At 40.6% G+C, this 20743-nt stretch overlaps 1 protein-coding gene across 1 annotated transcript in view; it reads right to left on the minus strand.

Annotated features, from left to right (window-relative positions):
* Positions 1–20743, minus strand: part of cux2.L (cut like homeobox 2 L homeolog) — a 212218-nt gene that overhangs the window by 13369 nt on the left and 178106 nt on the right. Inside the window, exons 7-12 of the mRNA XM_018263487.2 lie at positions 16457–16533; positions 15171–15237; positions 9067–9115; positions 7394–7498; positions 5972–6163; positions 1081–1139 (exon numbers count right to left, since the gene is read on the minus strand). Of these exons, the coding sequence (XP_018118976.1) occupies positions 1081–1139; positions 5972–6163; positions 7394–7498; positions 9067–9115; positions 15171–15237; positions 16457–16533 (549 nt within the window). The remainder of the gene's footprint in view (positions 1–1080; positions 1140–5971; positions 6164–7393; positions 7499–9066; positions 9116–15170; positions 15238–16456; positions 16534–20743) is intronic.

The following is a 20743-nucleotide window of genomic DNA, read 5'->3' on the forward strand; positions in this document are numbered from 1 at the left end:
CAGAAGGTAAACATTGCATCAATGTGTGACTATGGTATATTTTCAGAATTCTCTTATGTGCCTAAATTATAAAAAAAAAAATATATAGGGTTTAGGAAAACATAAAAATTGGTTAAAAATGTAAAGTAGGAGAAACAAGCAACTTAGCACACTCAAAGCAAAAATATATCATCTGTCAATGTTAGATTTGGATAAATACAGCTCTATGTGTATAAATGACGAGATGGAGACAAGTAGAGCAAACAGAGGCAACATAGTAATATTAAAATAAGTGTAGATTAGGTTCTCCTGTACACAAACAATCCTGGTTCTTTTATGCCCGACTTTGACTCTTCCTGGGGGGTAGATGTCTGGATAATTCCCTATTGTAGTGGTAGGTCTGCTAAGATGGCACTATTATGCACCTTTATGGGCAATACCACCACAAGGCAGGTGCTGAGAGCATGATCTCAGTAAAATAAACCATTTCCAGAAAATAAATCTGTTTTATAGGTTTAAGCTGCACAATTTTGATTACTGGTGGACACTTTGTTGGGGGGATGATCTAATGGATCTAATAGTATATTACATGTATTTGGGGGTCAGGGTTATAGGACTTTTTTTGAGTTGTAGTTAGCTTTCAACCAACAAGTCAACAAAGTGATGACCCTAGAAACCGCTAACCAAGCTGTAAAACCACAGCACGGTCTTGCCCAGCTTCCCGGAAAACTCAGGGGAATGCAATACAGGAAGAGTTAGCCATGTCCTCACAGTAAGTTACTTTCATAATCACAATTATTTACAGTTCCATTTAGTAAGCAATTGTGTACTGAAAGTGTGAATGTTATCTTACACTCTGTGCAGGGTTAATATATGGATATCTATTTGATGAGACAGAAGGATAACTATGTAGAACATTTCGGCTGCATTATTCTCCTGTCATCTGCACTGGTAATAAACATAAACATCTGTGACACTGCTGTCTTGTTTTATTACAGAATAACCACAGAAGCCTGGAGAGTTACCCACGGCTTGGCATTAATCACAATGATAAGGAAATGACAGGGAGGAGAGGTACATGGAGGATGGTGCCAATACAACCTTAGTTCAGTTTTAATTTCTTCATAATCCGACTGATGCCGTAACTTCTCTTCCAGCTTCTAGATAAAACAAACATTAAAGGGTGTTAAATCAGAGCAAAGGTATCCACTTTTATAGGAGACAAGTTTTTGCCCATTTCACTTCTGATTTACTCTTGTAAAACTTGCCTTAACCCACAATGACAAAGCGCCATTTCTGTTGACACTGATTGAACAGAAGAGAAAGCATTGCAGGCACCCAGACTAGTGATATGTGGGCCGGGCCAATACCCTCGGGACGGGCAGGTTTGGGCCGACCTTGCTGCGCTGTTTGCAGGTCGTTATTGGGTTCTGGTTGAGCTCCTTTGCCTGCTCTACCCACTAGCGACCATAAACTATGACTAAGCCTATGACTAAGTGTCCTAGTGACACGAAACGCGTTAGGCATGAGATGTTTATATAGACAAATTTTTTTTCATATTTTTACTTATTGGTCTGATGTTTGCGTAACCTTACAGAGTGCCTTACTCCAACTTTGTTTATTTGATAGCGACCATAGACCGCCAGCTTCCGACTTCTGGCTTCCAGTTTTACAAGCGAGCGCCTGCCCGCCCCTTTTGTGACATCATCAGCGGGGTGGTCGGCGCGGGTCTGTAAAAGGAGGAGGGAAGCCAGGTGCGGGAGGGTGCAGGTTCAGTATAAAGCTCTTCCGCAGGATGGGTGGGTTTGAGCTAACCTTGTCTTCTGCCTGCAATCTTAGACTGCCAGCTTCCGGTTTTATAGGAACGCACCTGCCCGTCTATAAAAGGAGGAGGACTACTGGGTGCGAGCAGGTGTGGGTGCGGGTTCGCGTGTGGGTGGAGCTTTTCTTGACCCGCACATCACTAACCCAGACCTATGGAAGTACAGGTTTAGGGTTTGGTAAAGAGAGAACATTTATCCTGGGCCTCAGGCGAAACACAGACAAAAAGTACAAATGGCATATTATGTTTTATAATTATGTTGTACAGGTATCATGGATCTTTTATCCAGAATTCCATTAATCCAGAAAGCTCCAAATTACGGAAAGGCCATCTACCATTTTATCCAAATAATTTTTTTTACATTTTTTCTTTTTTCTCTGTAATAAAACAGTCCCTTTTGCGTGATCCAAACTAAGATATAAATAATCTATACTGGAAGCAAAACCAGTCTATTGGATTTATTTAATGTTTACATAATTTTCTAGTAGACTTAAAGGAGAAATCAACCTGTGGGGAAAAAAACCCTACCCCCCACCGCAGGTAGAACTCCCTTCCTCCTCCCCCCAGGCTAACAACGCCCTGGGGAGATGCCCCATACTCTATACTTACCCCTCTGCACAGATTCTTCCAGCGGAGTTCCACACGTCCATCTTCCGGCTTCTCTGTAAGCTGACTGAGAGATCGGCAATTTCCGTGTAATTCCACCCATGCGCAGTTGTGTCAAACCGGCTAACTGCTCAAACAGCGCATGTGCAGAAATACCGATCTCTCAGTCAGCTTACAGAGGAGCTGGAAGATGGATGCGTGGAACTTTGCAGCAAGAACCTGCGCTGAGGGGTAAGTATGGGGCATCTCCCGGGGGGGGGGGGTTGTTAGTCTGGGGGGAGGAGGGAGGGAGAGCTACCTGGGTTGGGGAATAGGGTTTTTTTCCCCCCACAGGTTGATTTCTCCTTTAAGGTATGAACCCAAATTACAGAAAGATCTGTTACCCGGGAAACCCCAGATCCTGGATAACTGGTCCCATACCTGTAGAAAAATTGTTAGATTTGATCTATTATATATATATATATATATATATGTAGGGATGTGAAAATCTTAGACACCCTTACACTTTACAGACAGGCACATACCTAGTAATATGGACACCTCAGTGGGTCCTTATGGGGACCTTGTGCTTATGTAACCCCTGCAGTTCACACAGTGTACACTAGTGGCACTGTGCCAGAGTATAAAAGGTTTAGGAACCATGTGCTCTGGGTCCATTGCTTTAGCCCAACCAAGCAGGCTGGAAGGGAATGGGTGATGCTGACCCTAGGCGCCTTGGCCCTAGTAATTAGACAGCTATACTCGTTTTATAGATCGCTCTAGGAGTGATAGAGAGGTTATTTAGTTGAGCAGCTCAAGGCTCCGCCGAGGAGGTTAGAGGGATTAAGATCCCAGGGTATTACTGACCCAGAGTAGGGAACCAAGTGTTGAGATAGGGATGTCAGGAGTTCCCCTAGTCTGCCACTGGAAGATATCCTGAAAACGGGCAATACCTATCGCATGCTGTCAACTTACTCTCTGCTGTTTATTCCCTAGCCTGTGGGGATTCAGCCTATATGTGCTGTGAGTATATGCTTCCTTTATGCTGCTGTGTATGTTCTATACTCCATAGTGGATCAATGTGCTAAATGATCTCTGTGCTATTGTTCAATAAATATTGTTCTTGGTTCAACTGTTAAAGAACTACTGGCGCCCATCATTGTGCTATCGCATCAGGTTACAGTTACACTACACCCTTGCCTCCACCCCGCTGCGAGGGCTTACCCCTGAGAAAGAGAGCTCATCGGTGGTCTCAGCCCACCAAGGAAAGTAGAGTAAACGGCCCTAGCACAAGTCAGTTTACTATAGCGCTACATATATATATATAATGTCTGCCTACAGCCCTTTAGCTGTTGCTGAACTGAAAACACTTAGGGGTAAATTTATCAAAGAGTGAAGTTCCGCCACTAGAGTGAAATTCCGCAGCTCTCCATTCATTTCTATGAAATTTCACCCTTTGATAAATACGCCTTTAAAAACCCCATAGAAATGAATGGGAAGTGGCGGAATTTCGCTCTAGTGGCGGAACTTCACTATTAACTTCACTGTTTGATAAATATACCCCTTCGTATCTCAAACTATAGGTGGAAAAGTACAGACGGATCCAGACTCCATTGCAGGACCCTTCTGTTCTTTAACTTTGGCCCAGCCTCTGTTACTAGTGGTAGAATTGTATATGGATGAATGAATGTATCGTTTGCTTAGTTTGCAGAAGTCAATTAATATGCAAATGAGACTGGAGCACACATTCTGCAGCTCCTTAGCTAATGCACTGTCAGGATGAATTTGGCACTGTCATAGTGATACTAGGTGTGTAATGCACCGGGGAAATAGCTGTGCAACATGGAGCTGACAGACAGACAGAAATGTGCTTGTCAGGAAATGTGAGAAAAGACATGATGGACAGCGTCTTTTATAATCACCAAAAATGGTTCAAATTTATAAAATACACAGGAATTGTACATCCTTTAAAATATTTTCTTTTAAATAATGTTTAATAATGTCATTGGTTATATAAAGAGCTCAGAGATACCACATGACTCATGGAAACGTATATAGTATAAGAAATAAATATGAGAAAACAAGATATTACCTTGAGTTCCCATAGGAGCTTTCACACAGGTCATGCACCACACAACCCAAACCCCCGTCTGCTCCTTCCCTGATCCAATGTCCTCCACGTTGACATATACACAGCACATCATTAAGTTAGAGGACATCTGAGGGGCCTATTTATCATGCTGTGTAAAGCACTGGAACAAACATCACTGGTGATGTCGCCCATAGCAGCCAATCAAATATTTTTCTAACTTTCAGGTGACAGTTGAAATCTAATTGCTGATTGGTTGCTATGGTTGCATAGTACAACATTTCTGCACTACTTATTTAGTAATCTTTAGTTCTCCTTTAATAGGAAAGAGTGCATGTGCAGGTTTAGCAGCAGCAGCAAATGTGAAAAGTACTTTTCATGCTTGTGACCAGACAGCAAGGCTGTTGCCTATTGAGTGACTCTCAGAAGAAGCAAGGATTGCTGTTAAATCAGATTCCTGATTTCTGTTATATATTTATGTGCTTTTCAGTGTGACATTGTTTAATATTTGATCCCACAATGTTAATAGTTTATACAGGCACCCTTTGCAGTCACAGCAGATTTAAAACTTTTGGGTAAAGTATGTGGCAGATTTGTTTGCTGCTTAAGATTTTGTTCACGGTAGATTTTTTGGAGATTTTCCAGATCTCTCAGATAGAGCCTGTGCACCACAGTTTTCAAATATCATTACTGCAAAAGGTGGATCTATAGAACATTAAAGAGTAGGGATTAAATAATTATGAAGATATTATATGAAGATCTTTTCCTCATATAACACGTCACTAAATTTGAGCTTCAATGTAAAAACATCACAGAAAGGCAAATTGGAGAGGCTTCAGAAGGGTTTTTTCACCTTCCTCTGTATCGACTAGCAATTAGGCAGGATATATATATAGACATAAAAGGTTGAATTTGATGGGCATGTGCCTTTTTTTCAACCTACCTTACTATGTTCAGGGTTGGACTGGGGGGGTCAGCAGGGGGGGAGAGAGGCGCACCGGAGCAAGCGGCTGGGCGGCATGCCACCCCTACCAACTTGCCACCCTAGGCCCGGACCTTTGTGGCCTCGCCACAAATCGGGCCTGGGTCAGGCTCTGTGTAGCGAGTCTGGGCCAGTGGGGCCCACCGGGTTTTTTCCCGGTGTCCCGTCGGCCCAGTCCAACGCTGACTTTGTTACATTTCAGTGTGGGGTCTATTATTCAGTAAAATGAGAGAATTAGTCAAAGGCAAGGTACTATATATTTGGGGAGATTTACTCTTGAGTTTGAGCAGATGAATTAGCGGCTGAATCTTTCCCCTTTGGTGGCCAAAATAAAAGATGGAATTTCTTCCAAAAGTCAAACTATACTAAGAGAGACAGATAACAGAATTGAGAAGCAAACACAATTGCCTTTACACCAGTAGATTACAACTGTGTATAACTGAATTGAAATGCACTATAACCTTATGTCATTGAATAGATGCTGGTAGATTTAACTCTGTATTATTAGATGTACCTCTATGGCTTCTGTTTTAATGGCAAGCTGTTGTTCGAGTTCTGCAATCTGGTTGGCAGAGGACTCTTCCAGCTCTTGAATAGAGTTCTGGAGGTGCTGAATGTCTTTTAGGAGTCTGAGAATTTCTCTGTCCTTGACAGCCAATGCTGCTTCTAAGCGAGATTCTGAACACAAGGAGAAGCTGTTCTTGTCCTAAAGAGAAAAGGCAAGAATAGGGAATATGTGATACTCAGCACCACCCAATATAACACAGAATAGCCCACTGGTAGAAATGTTCCAGGAAGAATTATTTGTAATTATCTGTATGTGGTACTGCTTATTGCACTGAATTTTATGTGTTTCCAAGCCACATAATTTCTCTGGTCTTTGGCAAAACATGTTATAAAAACTGCAAAACCATAGCAAATTAGTTCAAACCCAATCTAATGACATAATTTATAGAGTACATTACTGCTTTATGTCAAACTCTATGCACCCCAAGATGAATAACATTGGCAGGTTTGGAAGAATACAAAGGAGGAAAAAAAGTTTCAATATTATCACCTAGTGCTCATAAACGAATACAATATGCACCATCAATACTGGACACCGTCTAATAAACACTTGAAATAGATGACAATGACAATTAATAGGAATGGGGCTTTACTGATGGAAATAATGGTGACAATGAAGATAAACAACGTGGGATGAGATCAAATGAGACGTCCAAATAGACACCACATTGGAATGGGTTCAATAAAAATCTGATTGAGAGCAGTCAAGAGATGAGATGATTGGTATTCTATAAAAACTTACATGGAAAGTGCAGGAAAGTGACTGCCTATAGCTGTAAAGGCAGGATGGTTCAGAGGTGGGTAGTTTTGCTTAAGAAATAAATCATACTTAAGTAAAATGTATGCTAATCGGTGTTAAAGTAATTTAAATATAATCATCAGTATTAATTAGAGAGAGATTTGAATCACTGGTATATCACTGGTATACTTTTTCAGCTTGATAAAGGACCAGTAAAGGTCCGAAACATTGCTGTGCCATATGTTCAATAAAGGTGATTTTAATATCATCAATTGGGAGTGCTGCAATCTTTATGGATTTGGGATGGAAAGCATGCGAAGGTGAAAACATTATACTATGTACACCCGTTTAAAGGGTACTTCCTATCACTAAGGTGCTGGACACTTGACTTTTTGTTCTATGATATACCAGCTCATTCAAATCTCTTTCTAATTAATACTGATGATTAAGGAATACATCATTTTGGTTAGATTCAACCGTCATGAAGTCTTTTAACACTAAAATGTTCAGTGTATGAATCAAGTTAGTAAATAGCAGGAAGAGCACATTCCCGTGCAGAACAGTAAAGCTTTTCCCCAGGCACATATAATGCAGGGTTACTGAAAGTCTGTCATATTGTGTTGAACTCACCCCACTGGATGCTTGCGGAGAACAACAGGTCAGTCTAATGGAATTATTTACAGATGATAATTGCTCCCTGAGACTCTCAACCTCCCTCTGAGCAGCTTCTGCTCTCTAAAAGACACCGGAAATGGAAAACAAATGTGAATATTTGCTGCCACATTACTGACCATTAATATTCTTCCTATAACTTATTAATAGAGTCAAACATATTCCACTGCATTACACAAACAACAAGAAAACACAACCCAAGAGATGTTAAAAAAAATCCCTGAGCCAAAAGAAGGCAACTAAGTCACAAAATATCTCGTAATAATTTTGTTTTAAGAAGGGGGACGGGATCCCTGTTGCTGATCAGCTGCTGAGCCCTTTGGAATATGGGGTGCACACACTAATGGTACATTTGAAAATAAGGGTTGCCTTGTAGACATTTTGAAGAGTTTGGATACATGGCCACTTAAGGACACCTTCTCTCCCATTCATTATACAAGTAATTACTGCATCATTTCAGAGACAGACTGGGGTACCCACCTAAAGAGCCATCTAAGGGCCCACCATCAAGCCACCGCCACTCCCACTCCTTACTTTACTGCCACAGCATACAAAAATAAAAAAAATGAAAGATGGCTGTCCATTCCACAGTGGAATGCATGGCAGTGGAGCTGGCTTGGGGCAGATGGCAGAACCCAACAGGTTCGGGGGCCCACCAGGATCTTCTTCTGTATCTCGTTGGGTTCGTCCAACCCTGCATCCTTTATTCCCATTCCATCTGTATTGCAGCCCTGTATTCTGTGTTTGCCTTTTCTATTGGTGCATTATTCCAGTTTCTCATGTCTATCTTTTCTGTACAGTGACAATTTGTTGATTTAATGATCACCACCTTCTACAGCCCTCTGTCCAAGGGTGGCCCAGCTTTGCCTCCCTATATCTTAAATAATAATTTGGGAAATGCAGTATAAGGGGGAGCAAAAAGGAGTTTACCATGGGGAGCAACAAAGGAGCCACATCAGAGGATCTAGCAGCCTGCCTGTATGGGTTGAGAATATTATTGAATAATGTCCATATTGCTACTGGTGATTCTGACTCTCATTGCTTCTAAAGGTAGTTTATTCTATTAATCCATAATTTGACAGTCCTTGTTCCATTTCACACATTCCAGCTCAATACACAATATAAATTCCTGACAAACCTAGCACTAATACCTCTAAATCCTGATTGCTACCATATACCTATCTGTTCAGGTTTGTCTTCTCAGGTTGTATCCCATAAATCTCACCTTCTGGAATTTAAGAGAAGATATAGTAAAAGGTGCAGAGTTTGCTCAGGGCTAGTGACCCATAGAAATCAATCAGCAAGTAGCATTTACTGGTAAACTGTATGAAAGCAGAAGCTTGACTGGTTGCTGGGTTACTATGCCTGGGCAAGCATTGGCATTTTTATTATATTACCCAACAAATGCCTTCAAGGGCATGGAGAATATCAGTTTTAAAAATGCACAAAATGCACCTGTTTTATTAGATAAGTGGAAAGTGAGCAGCATATTAAAATAAGAATATACTTAAACATCTGCTGTGTCATTTTAGTATTCAAAATGTAACTTCGAAGCGTAGATACAAAGAACAATACATGAAAATCAGGATAAAGTATGTACATATTAGTAAAGTTTTTCAATTTCTACTTACCTGATTGGCTTTTTCAAGATTGGTCATTATCATGCCCACTTCATCTGTCCTAAAAACACAAATGGGTAAAATATTTTTGTATGCTTAAACGTGCCTGCCATAATCTAACAAGAAAGCAAAGCCTGCACACATTCATCCTACACCCTATACATTAGGGAGGCACCAAATCCAGGATTCGGTTCGGGATTCGGCCTTTTTCAGCAGGATTTAGATTCGGCCAAATCCTTCTGCCTGCCGAACTGAATCTGAATCCTAATTTGCATATGCAAATTAGGGGCGGTGAGGGAAATCACGTGACATTTTTGTCACAAACAAGTTAGTAAAAAATGTTTTCCCCTTTCCACCCCAATTTGCATATGCAAATTAGGATTCGGTTCGGTATTCGGTCGATCTTTCATGAAGGATTCAGGGGTTCAGTCGAATCCAAAATAATAGATTCGGTGCATCCCTACTATACATACTATATACATGGCACTAATGAGTATTTAATCACTAGTAATATGTAATGCAGCAATCAGTGAGTGTCATCTATGCCTTTATAATAATGAACAGACAGCTTTGCATGAAAGGCGCCCTATGAAATTTGAGGCAACAGTGGGAATCAGGCCTGAACTTGGATTCAAAATAGGCCCTGGCCTTTCAAGTACACAGAGGCCAAATTAGCCACCACCAACCCAATACAAAGTCTATAGCATCTTACAGCAGCCCCCCAGTCCAGGCCTGGAATCAATGCAGTCTGACTTGCTCTATTTCCCACTCCCTTATATCCATGTAAAAACACACACTGATTCTAGAATACAAATACATTTTAGTCAGTGCTACCAACATACAGGAATATTTACACCTGAAACCACCCCATTGTTCACTCACACACATACCTCACTTTGTCCAGCTGCATAGTTCTCCTCCTCCATCATCTCAACAACTTGGCCCTTATGATCCACCACTTTCTCCTTATGCCCCCCCCATGCCAATTGCCTATCCCTAATTCCAACCCTGGTTCACAACTGGTTGGTATGCCTGAAGTGGCAATCTGCAAGAGCTATCTCTAGTCTAGGTCTTGCCAAATCACAGTGCTCATTATTCTAAAGGAGAATCCAACATAGTGAGTATACAACACAAGCCTCTGTTAGACTCTATCATGCCTTAATCTTATCAGGCCACCAGCTCCATAGCATTAGTCAGAGACAGAGACATGAAAAATGATGATCCCTTTTTCAATCAAAAGGAAATTGCAGTCACAACAAATAAGCTCAATGTACAGAAAATTCCTTTTGACCAATGTCACTTAGGAGGTTCATCCAGTATCTCATATCCCTGGGAAGAAAGGGAAATTGATGGATTCAGGAATCATTCCTGCACTTCTATCTATTTTGTTTTCACAATTTCCAGTTTAATGGAATTAACGAAGTTGTGTATCTGGAGAAAATTAATAGCATAAAAAACATTGAAGTAGTGGGGATCTTTGGGGCCACTTAGATACCAGTGGACCCAGGGCGAAGATCTGAAGTGAAATGAAGAACATAAATTTAAATGGTTATGTCATAGAGCCTCTCCCGTTCATTGAAATGATAGTCTGCCATTTCTGAAGGAGGCTTCAGTTAAATGTTATACCAGACAAAGATCAAATCGTAGGTATTGAGCAATCCCCCTGTTACATAGTACAGACAATATTCAATATTCAGTCACAACAGAGGGTAAAGGTATAAGGTATCCCCTTACTCTACACATGCTGCAAGGCACATGGATTTTAGTTTGTTTTGGACCATGCATCAGAATGTGTACCTTCCTGACTCAAGCTGCCATTGTGTATTGTTGTCATGTTCTTGAATGGTTGTGTACATTTCAACTATTGGCTTTTTTAAGAAGGTTGAATGGCATAAATGCATATAACAGCTAATATGTAAAACACTGTTTTATACTAAAAAAGCCTTTTCACTAGAGTTGTAAAATGGACCACTGTGATCATTTGTGGGGGGCTTATCAAGTTCTTCCACTTACCCTTAAGAATGACTTACAATACATTAAGGGAGTGATGGCCTATACGATTAACTGAGAACATCTGCTTTAGTGTAATGGCATGAAGTTTTCTCTCTGTGTTGTGTAATGAGTAAAAAGGACAGTGTTGCCTTGTACTAGAGAGACTGGCAAACAACAGCAACAGCTGTGAGAGTTGGCAGCCTGTCATAGTGGTGAGAGCCAAAGGGGTGGAGAAGATGTTCCAGACACATAAAAATGGATGGCACCACACCAATTAAATCACAAATGAGCAAACGTACATTTAATAAAGTCAAGTTATTGTCTTAGTAGAAAAGACCATTTTTAGCTCTCCCAAAACAGTAGTTACACCTGCGCAATAGAAGTAGTGAAGGATTTGGAGTAATCCATGGTTGCACATGTTCCACTGTAGTTCTTGTGTTGCAGTGGCTTAATTAAATATTACTGGGCCCCTCAGCAAATCATTTTTAAGGCCCCCAAAATGTTTAGATACATAATATTTTTTGAAATGGTATATAAATTAGGTCCTCATGGGGCCCCTATACTTCCTGGGCCCCCCTGCAGCCGCAGGGTCTGCTTCCTCTATAGTTACGCCCCTGATGTGTTGCCTACAAGGAATAGTAACTCAATTTTCTTTTCATCGTAACCGTTCATAGCCATGATGTGCCAAGTGATATGCATGGTGCCAAGTAACTTCCCATGTACTGGGGAAGAACAGCAGCTAGGCAGTAACTCTACCCTTTTTTTATCCAGAGTCAAACAGCAGACCTTTCATCATTTTTTTATCTGAATTTAGAAGCCAAGCATATTCATTTACCAGAAAAGACTTTACAATACAAAACAGGCCTCTGTTGTTATGTTTAAGGGACTCATGAGCCTTAAAAGAAACACTGTGAATAAAGCACCTATTGAATTTTACCACTGTAAAAAAAAATGTAGGCAGAATTATAGAAATATAAATGATAGAAATAAAATTTGGACAAATTAGAGAAGAACCCTGATTTTATTGAATTTTTAAGCATTTATGAATCTTACCAATATTTTTCACAACAAAATTCTTAGGCAAAATTATAGCAATAAAATTTGGGCAAATTACAGTAGAATGCAGCTTTACGGTTTCCCGGATAATTTGTCTATTATTCATGGTCCGGCGCATGTACACTAGAGTCCTGCATCGGGTCAGGTACCTGCGGAATAGCCGCAAGGTGGCTGGGTTTGGGGCATAAATTTTTGTCTGGCTACGTTGCAGGATTGAACCCTTCAGCCCATCCCTGTGTTTGTGGTAAAAACCCTTGTCCTACCTAGCACAATATACTACGTTGTGATGTCACTTCCGGTTTCCGGTTTCGCAAGTGCATACCTCCCAACATTTTGGAAGTAAATAGAGGGACAAAAAATTTTTTCGCACCTAGCGCAGCGAAAATTTCTGGCCACGCCCCTAATTACCATGTTCATTTTACAAAATATGGCAGGTTATGAAAGTTTGAAAATATTTCTCCTTATCTAAACTGTTTTTTGTGTCTCAAAATTGTTACAAGTATCTAATTTGCACCTGTTAAAAGCCAATTGGGCTCTCTGCTAAAAACCAATTAAGTGAGAAACTTTGTTTCTTTTTCTGGCTGTTCAGTGCAGAGAAAATAGGGACTTTCCAGTACAAATAAGGGGCTGCGGGTTGAGCTGTCAAAAGAGGGACTGTCCCTCGGAAAAAGGGACAGTTGGGAGGTATGTACAGTAAGCTGTTTGTGGGTTGGGTAGGGTTTCTGGGTAGCTGAGCATAGTGATTTAGGGGAGCGGGTTGGCTTGCAGTTCAGCGGGTCCAAGTCGGGGCACAGGTCTGCCAATTGGATCCACACAGGACTCTAACGTACGTTGCATTAGTTTCTTCCTGCATTTTATGTTTTCCACCTGTAAAATTTAATAGCAGGGTTCTACTGTAGTATTATAATAGGCATGACCAGGGTGGATTTTTTTTCACTGGGTTCCAATCTACTTCTTATGACCAATAGGATAATAATTGGGGCCTCCTTGGGGGAGGGGGGAGCCCTACTAACTTAGTAGTATGGTGCCCCATGCTTCATAATGGCGGCCCTGACAGTGCACGATACAAATGGCACAATATCTTCAAACCAGCGGCTTGACAGCTTATTGACTGTAACCTGCACCACCATCTCCCCCTACCTAGGAGAGGGTTAAGTCCTTCAGCTTTTCTGATTCATCTAAGTTTTTCCCATTAAGAGATTGAAGTGAGATGTTCAGATTATATGATCTTTATGATCTTTGCACTGTATCAACATTGACAGATTAAAAATAGCAACAAACACCGGAACCATGAAATGCACGACCATGCTAAGAGGACAAGCTATCAAGTATCATTAGGTATAATGTAACTCCAGAGGACCATGATGACCCCTAGACCTGCTTGTGTTGTAGGCACGACAGACCAAATAATCCCCAGTGGCAACCTTTCATTCACATATTAACTGATGCCAAGTTCCTGAACGAAGAGGCTGGGAGACAAGCCAACATGACTTCAGGATGTCATCCTAAAGGATTCCCTGCTATAAAACCTAATCAACTCAGGGAGGGTTTGTGTAAGCAAACAGTGCCTTGCTTTCCTTGGCATGGATATTTTAACTTTCATACGGAGTCCATGATTAAAATCAAGGTTTATTGCAGTTGTTACTAGCTTGAGTGTTTTTATTTCGATGAATAATCTCTATTAGAAACAATATACTAAGAAGAGCAAAAGAGCAAATGGTTATAGGTGTGAGATCCAAGTATAAGAAGGGGCTTGGATGAGTATGAGTATGAGATAGTGTTTTCAATATTACTCAGCAAGTACCATAGCTTTAGAGTCTTAGACTTATTACTAAATATAGTATATACATACAGTACAGTGCATTTGTATCTATCTGACTGCCCCCTTTTCTTCTCTGTATTCATCTTTAATGTATGTATATAGCAAAGTTGCTTGGAATTACATTTTCTTATATTATGCAAACAGTTTTTGGGTGAACATTTCCCGTTCAAAAAAATGAAAGAAAGAAAAGAAAAACATTTTCATAGGCGCATGTATAGGTAAAGTACATTGGGTTTTGGAGCCCAACATTGAGGTCGGGAGGGATCCTGACTGTTGCATGTTTCTCCTTCAGCCTACATCTGATCCTGCAGGTGCAAGTTAAGAAACAGGCAGAGGGTGGGAGGCAGAACAACTTCCCCGTACCTGCTCCTCATGAATACAACTGTCCCGTACCAAGGTAACACTGGGCACAGGCAAGTCTCTGTGCTCTGTGACATAAAATAGCAGTTTGTTCGTGTTTTTTTGCCACTTTGAACACTGCACTTAAAAGTCTCCTAGAATCAACTGACAAACTGAGCCAGAAAACCCAATATCCTGATAAAAACTTTAGCGAAGCCTTGACAAATTTCATGCAAGATACTGTTTCACATGGTAGCACCAGTAGTGTAATGAGAGATTACTAATAGCAAACAGGCCTGGATTTGTGGGCAGGCTACAAAGGCTCAAGAATCATGGGATACCACCCGCTGGCCCATTTGCACTGGAAAGAATTTTTTGACATTGCTCTCAGTCCCCAATGGAGGTTAAAGTGCCAAAGCAGCAATAGCAGTGGATGCAAGCAACAGGTAGGGGGGACATGGTGCAAGCAGGGGTCTTGTTGGGAGGAGGTAATGGTGGCGGCAACTAGTGGCCCTGTGGCCTGTGGGATGAACAACTTTTAAATTCAGCCCTGCTAACAAGATCATTTAGTGGCCACTATACCTTGGGAATAAAGGAATTTTTTATAAGCATATCCTGAACTAAAGAATGAACTGGGCAGTTGCAGGGTTTCTTTCCTCCATAGTTACGCTCCACAGAATGAGCATATACAATATAGATTCCCTTTGGATAATGAGTAAACAGGGCTGTCTTTGGACTCTGTAGCAAACTACAGCTGCCACATCCATCCGAACATAAAGATTTTGCAGTAGCCATCTATCAGCCTTTTCCAAACCAATATAACGTTGCAGGAAAGGATGTAACATGTTTAACAAGCTCATCATGCTCACATATATTTCCTGCAGATAAATAAACACAGGTAACTTACTTAGACGCTGTCTCTTTATCATATTGACACCGCAGGTCAAGCAGCTCTCTCTGTGTTGTCTTCAGCGCTGCACAATAAAAGAAACACATGCACCGGATTAAACTGCCTGATCTCCCCATTTGGAAAGAGATTAATAACCAGGTCAGATAAGAACAGCCTTTTCCCAAGAGCCATTGGGATCCAGCGTGACAGGTGATTCATTTTCTCTTCCCCATCTGCCTCCCTGATTTCTACGGTGGATATTAAAGAAGACCAAAAGATGGTTTCTGACAAACTGTCATATTAGTAATTGAGAGATGCTCTAATATAACTGAAACAAAAGGTCATTCCTGAGACAAGAATAGATAAGCTGGTCATACATTTAAAGACCGTGTTGTTTGGTGAGGTCACCAGGTGCATATTGGGGCTTATGGAGATCAACAAGGACCATCAACATGTTTGCGTGATACTCATCCAGATATCAGGCACTTCACTAGGAATGCCTCATACACTGGCCAATTAGCTACTGACCGTAGAGGGGTTAGATTAGCAGCTTTATGATACTATAATAAAATGCTGAAGTATGCTGGGAGTTGTAGTCTGGCAATACTGCGATGGCAGTTTGTGTCCAATATAATCATCATGTTTTAATTACAAATAGTATTTTCCAATAAAAGGAATACAAAAAGGCATACCAAAAAGATTTAAAGTAAGCAGAACTGCATAACAAAAGAGACAAAAAGGCATACGAACCCATGTGGCCTCTCAGCTCAAACTCTGTGCATTCCCACAAGACTTCTTCAGTAGTGCTATGCTGGGAATGTTAAACCAATAGCTGTGGGGCCAGTGGGTGAACGTCCCTGATTTAAACTGCCTTTTAATCTAATATACAATGAAAGTTTTATGACTTGTTGAACAGAAACTAATGAAGTGCAGTCTGGAACATCCTTCTTATTAAACTGTTATTAAGGGAGAAACATGCCAATGCCATTGGTACCTATTCATTACTGGTATATAAGCTATGCCTTCCAAGAGTCAAGCTTCCTGTGCAGGGGAGAAGCCAATTTATCATATATTAAAATCTGAATTTACAGTGTGGGTGCGGCTCACAATTACATTGCTATTAAACCACAGGAGACCTTTGGTGATTATGGAACGACTGGATTTGTTGTTTATGACACTGTCTTACACAGCTGATTCATAATGAATTTCATGATTAGTTCTGCATGCCGAGGCACCGCAGGACTCTCATCACCCATAGCAAATATACCTATAAAAGGAGCAGGCCAAAGATGTCTTCCACTGACCTGAATGAAGAACCTTAATCTTCTCCTCGGCTTCACCAAGTCTGACAGCCAATGTGATTTGTGCTTCCTGTAAGCCTCTATGGAAAGACCAATAGAGAAAGTTTCAATATAGAAACCTATGTTCCACAAGCATGTACAGACTTCCTTGTTCACACAAGTCTTTACTGAGATCTCAACCATTCAGGGGAGTCCCTCCTTTTCAAGTGCTGAAACATAACCTTGCGAGTGCGCAATGCACCCACAATGTATTTTACCAAGTGACACATATTTTAATTGAGATGAAACGTACACGGTGATATCTACAGAATGGTATGTTCTCCCCATGCATGTATGTGATTTCTCGGGTACTCCAATTTCCTCCCACACTCCTAAACCATACAGGCCTGTGACTGCCTGCTAAATAAACTGACCTTACTGTGTGCGTATGTGATAGGGTTCTGAGATTGTGAGCTCCACTTGGGCGAGAACTGATTTGAATTATATGAAATCTCTGCATAATAAAGAATACTATCAATAATCTATAATCCTTCTGGACAGTTTTAACATTTTATTTACACATATAGTAGGTGAAATGTACCACTATAACATCCAGACATCTCCCCAGTCCTTCACTGCAGAGAAATACTTCAACGACTGTACTGTATGATGAAGAATGACTAGCAGTCTATCAGGGGAGAAGGCACAGTCTTTTGAACAGACGCTCAGCCCAAGAGAAACATGAGAGACGACAAGCTTATTACACTGTTTGTCAATTAACTAGGGCCACTCCCTAACAGTATTCAAGTAGCGAGGTCTCTAAACCCACGCTCAGGAACATGCAACAGCAGAAATGATGCTGCATTGATGATGGACAAGGAGTCTGCAGCAATCTGGTCATACTTATAAAATAGTACCTTTATCTTTTTAGACAATGGTACTAAATACACATACAAACATAGTCAAGCATTATATTGTGCCTCCTCGGGTATACTGATCTTGTATATGCAGTGCCTGAGAATTCAAGCATACAGGTCAGAGGTTTCCAGAAATTTATTCAGGGCCCCCTTACGCTTATAAAAATGTTAGAATATATGAACACATCTGTTGTATCAGTCATTAAACCATAGATATCACTCATACTTGCTTTTCAGGCTGGGATCCAAGGAATACCAAGATTTGCAGCAGCGCACTCCGGTGTCTTTGAAGGATTGCACACTCTCAGGATATGGATAAAAGGTATATTTTATTTTAACATCTAATTAACCATCTAGCGTCTGAGGTCTGACGCGTTTCGTGGCTACGCAGAGACCTGGGACCAAGGAATATCTAGGAGAGCAAACAGGTATTCTTTCCTTATCTTACCGATCTGGCCTGCATCATTGAAATGCAATAAGTAACAGAGTGTTGGTTTATGGAACAAACAATTCCTATTCACTACTGGATACCTTCTCACCATATACTAAAAGCACACCCAACTCATAATTACAGCACTGGGCTCCATCAATCACAAATAAACATACTGGACAAACCCACATTCTATGCAGAAGTGTCATTATATATACAATCACTGCAACAATTGTTCAACATAGCATAACATAATAGCCGCACTTAATATGATACAAATATTAAACAATTAAAAAAAAAAAAGACCAGCATGTTGAGAATTTCCAGAGAATATTTCTTTTGTATTCAGTTGAAATGTATTCACTGGTCTTTTTATACAATATATTATACATATTTTTATATAAAGATACATGAAAGAGAAGTGACACATGGTCTATAAACAAGCTATACTCTGACAGGTAGATGTTACCATTCATTTGATGACTATGAAGAATACATCAGCAAAGGCAAACATATTTTAAAGAACCACTAATATATAAATGATACATTCTCTTTCTTAATAAAGCAAAGGATAATTATATTTTTTTCCTACAATGCTGGCTTGGTTCTTAATGATATTTGATTATATAATCCTCATTAGGCTTCCCTTCAATTCACCCATTAGATTTAATTAAATGAATACAATACGGTCATCCCAAAATAACAAATCTCCGATCTCCTTCTCTTTATATCTTTTGGGATTGCACCGGGACCTCCAAAATGTCACAAGCAGAATCAGTGACACCTTACATTTCATTAACCACCAACCTAAGCTTAGACCTAGTGGACAGGAGTTTTCTAACTGTTTTTCAGGGACAACGAGACACACATATATCAAACAGTTTTGGTTAAAATGAAAATCATTTTTTGTCCAGCTCTTTTACTACCAAGTTTTTTTTTTCTAGGAGAATAACAGTTTCTGCTAAAAGTGTTTCTGCCTTGCATAAAGAGCTTTCAGAATATTTGCATGAATATGAAAAACAAGTGAGTAAATAAACTCAAACTAGATCTAAACTGAAGAGCAACACTAGAGGAATATGCTGGAAGCAGATGAATCACAATAGGATGCTGGAGTAATATGGTGACAAATATAAGGAAGGGAATATAAATAAAGGGCAGGTGTACATGTATGTTTTTATTGTTCCAAAAAGGAAGCATTGCTTTCCAATGTAGGTCATTGTCCCAGGGGGATACATCCTGGAGAATCTGGACCAAATTTGTCAGAAAAGGAAACCCATCTGTTGTTCAGTATGTATGAAATAATGACATTGAAGCTATAAGTATGGGTAAAGATGGAAATAAGCCATGGTAATATACAGAGGATTTGCATTTTGAAGAGATGTGCAGTTCACTCAAAAAAATAGGAGCAGATGGGAAATTTGCCACTTTGTTGCTACAGGTAATGTGCAAAATAAACACCCAGACAATGTAAAAAACTCACTGGTTTGTAGTCAATAACATTTTAGAACTGAACCCTAAAAACGATACGGATAGAAATTCTGTATTCTATACATATTTATTGACCCTACTGAATTAGCCTAAAAGTTAATGGTCCAGGTCTTCAATGTTGTGCACAGGAGCAGGGCCGGAACTAGGGGTAGGCAGAAGAGGCACTTGCCTAGGGCGCAAAGGCACAGGGGCGCCAGGCACGTACCTCTTCTGACACCTTCCCCTAGCTCGGACCGCTATATTCAGAAGCTGTGGCCGCAGGAGTATGTAGTTTACTGTCTTCTGCGCATGCGCACTCGCGCATTTTCTGCGCACGCGCATGGTTAGTTGGCCGGGGGCGAAGTAGTTGGCCGTGTTGCCTAGGGTGCCCGACCGAGTAGGCCCGGCACTGCACAGGAGCTCACCTTCTTGGTTTTTGTTAGGAGTGTCAGTGACACTGCACATGCTCAGTGTGCTCTAGGCAGCTGTTGAAAAGCTAAGCTGAGGGGTTGCAAAGCAGAAAACGAGGTTTGTCTGTCATATGAGTGGATGCTACAGGGCTAATTATGTAAATATGTACTAGAATACCTAGTGATGTACAATTTTACAATACAGAAAAGTATATACAGGGAAGATATCATTATAATTAATGAATATAAGTATAAATATATAGAAATGAAGTTCCATGTTAAAGGAGACACACTACAAAGAAGCTTACATTCTAAGTGATTATTTAATTCTGATACATATTGCACTGGTTTCTGAGCTGCCATGTGACATTTATAATCTATATATACAGCATATTAGGACTTGGTCCCTAAGCTCAGGTAACGTAACTGACAGCAGTACAGAGCATGTGCAGTGTACAGTTCAGAAAGATGTGGAGCTACTGAGGCATCTTCAGATTCACAGCACTTCTCTGCTAAAGGACTATGGGGGCCATGGCCTGGTACACAATCCTAAAGCATAATGTGCAGCATTTATACCATACTTCTCTGTTAAGCCTTAGAGATGTCAGAATAGATTGTTGTAATGCAAATGGTATATGCCCATGGGTAACACAGGCTTTGCAACCACCATATCATATACACATACACACACACACACACACACACACAGGGTCTAGGTTAGTGATGTGAGGGTCAGGAAAAAACTTAACCTGCATCCGACCCCAACCTGCAAAACCTTAACCCACACCTAACCCTAACCCGCAAAATGTTGCCACTGCAGGGTCCGCATCCAACATATACCTGCGTCTTCTCTCTCAGATTTTCTGTACGCACCTCTGGTTCCAAGACAGGGAATATATGGGAGCAGTGAAGTAGTGTACTTCCCCTGTCTAACCCACAACCAACCCTAGCCCGCAATAGCTGGCCAAATCTCAACCCGAACCTGCCCAACCGATGGGCAACGGGTTTCAGGTCAACCCACACATCACTAATCTTGGTGAGCCTTAATATTCTAAAGCAGCAAATATGAATAAACCTCACTCTAGTT

Source organism: Xenopus laevis, chromosome 1L, assembly GCF_017654675.1.
Source record: "Xenopus laevis strain J_2021 chromosome 1L, Xenopus_laevis_v10.1, whole genome shotgun sequence".
NCBI lineage: Eukaryota > Metazoa > Chordata > Amphibia > Anura > Pipidae > Xenopus > Xenopus laevis.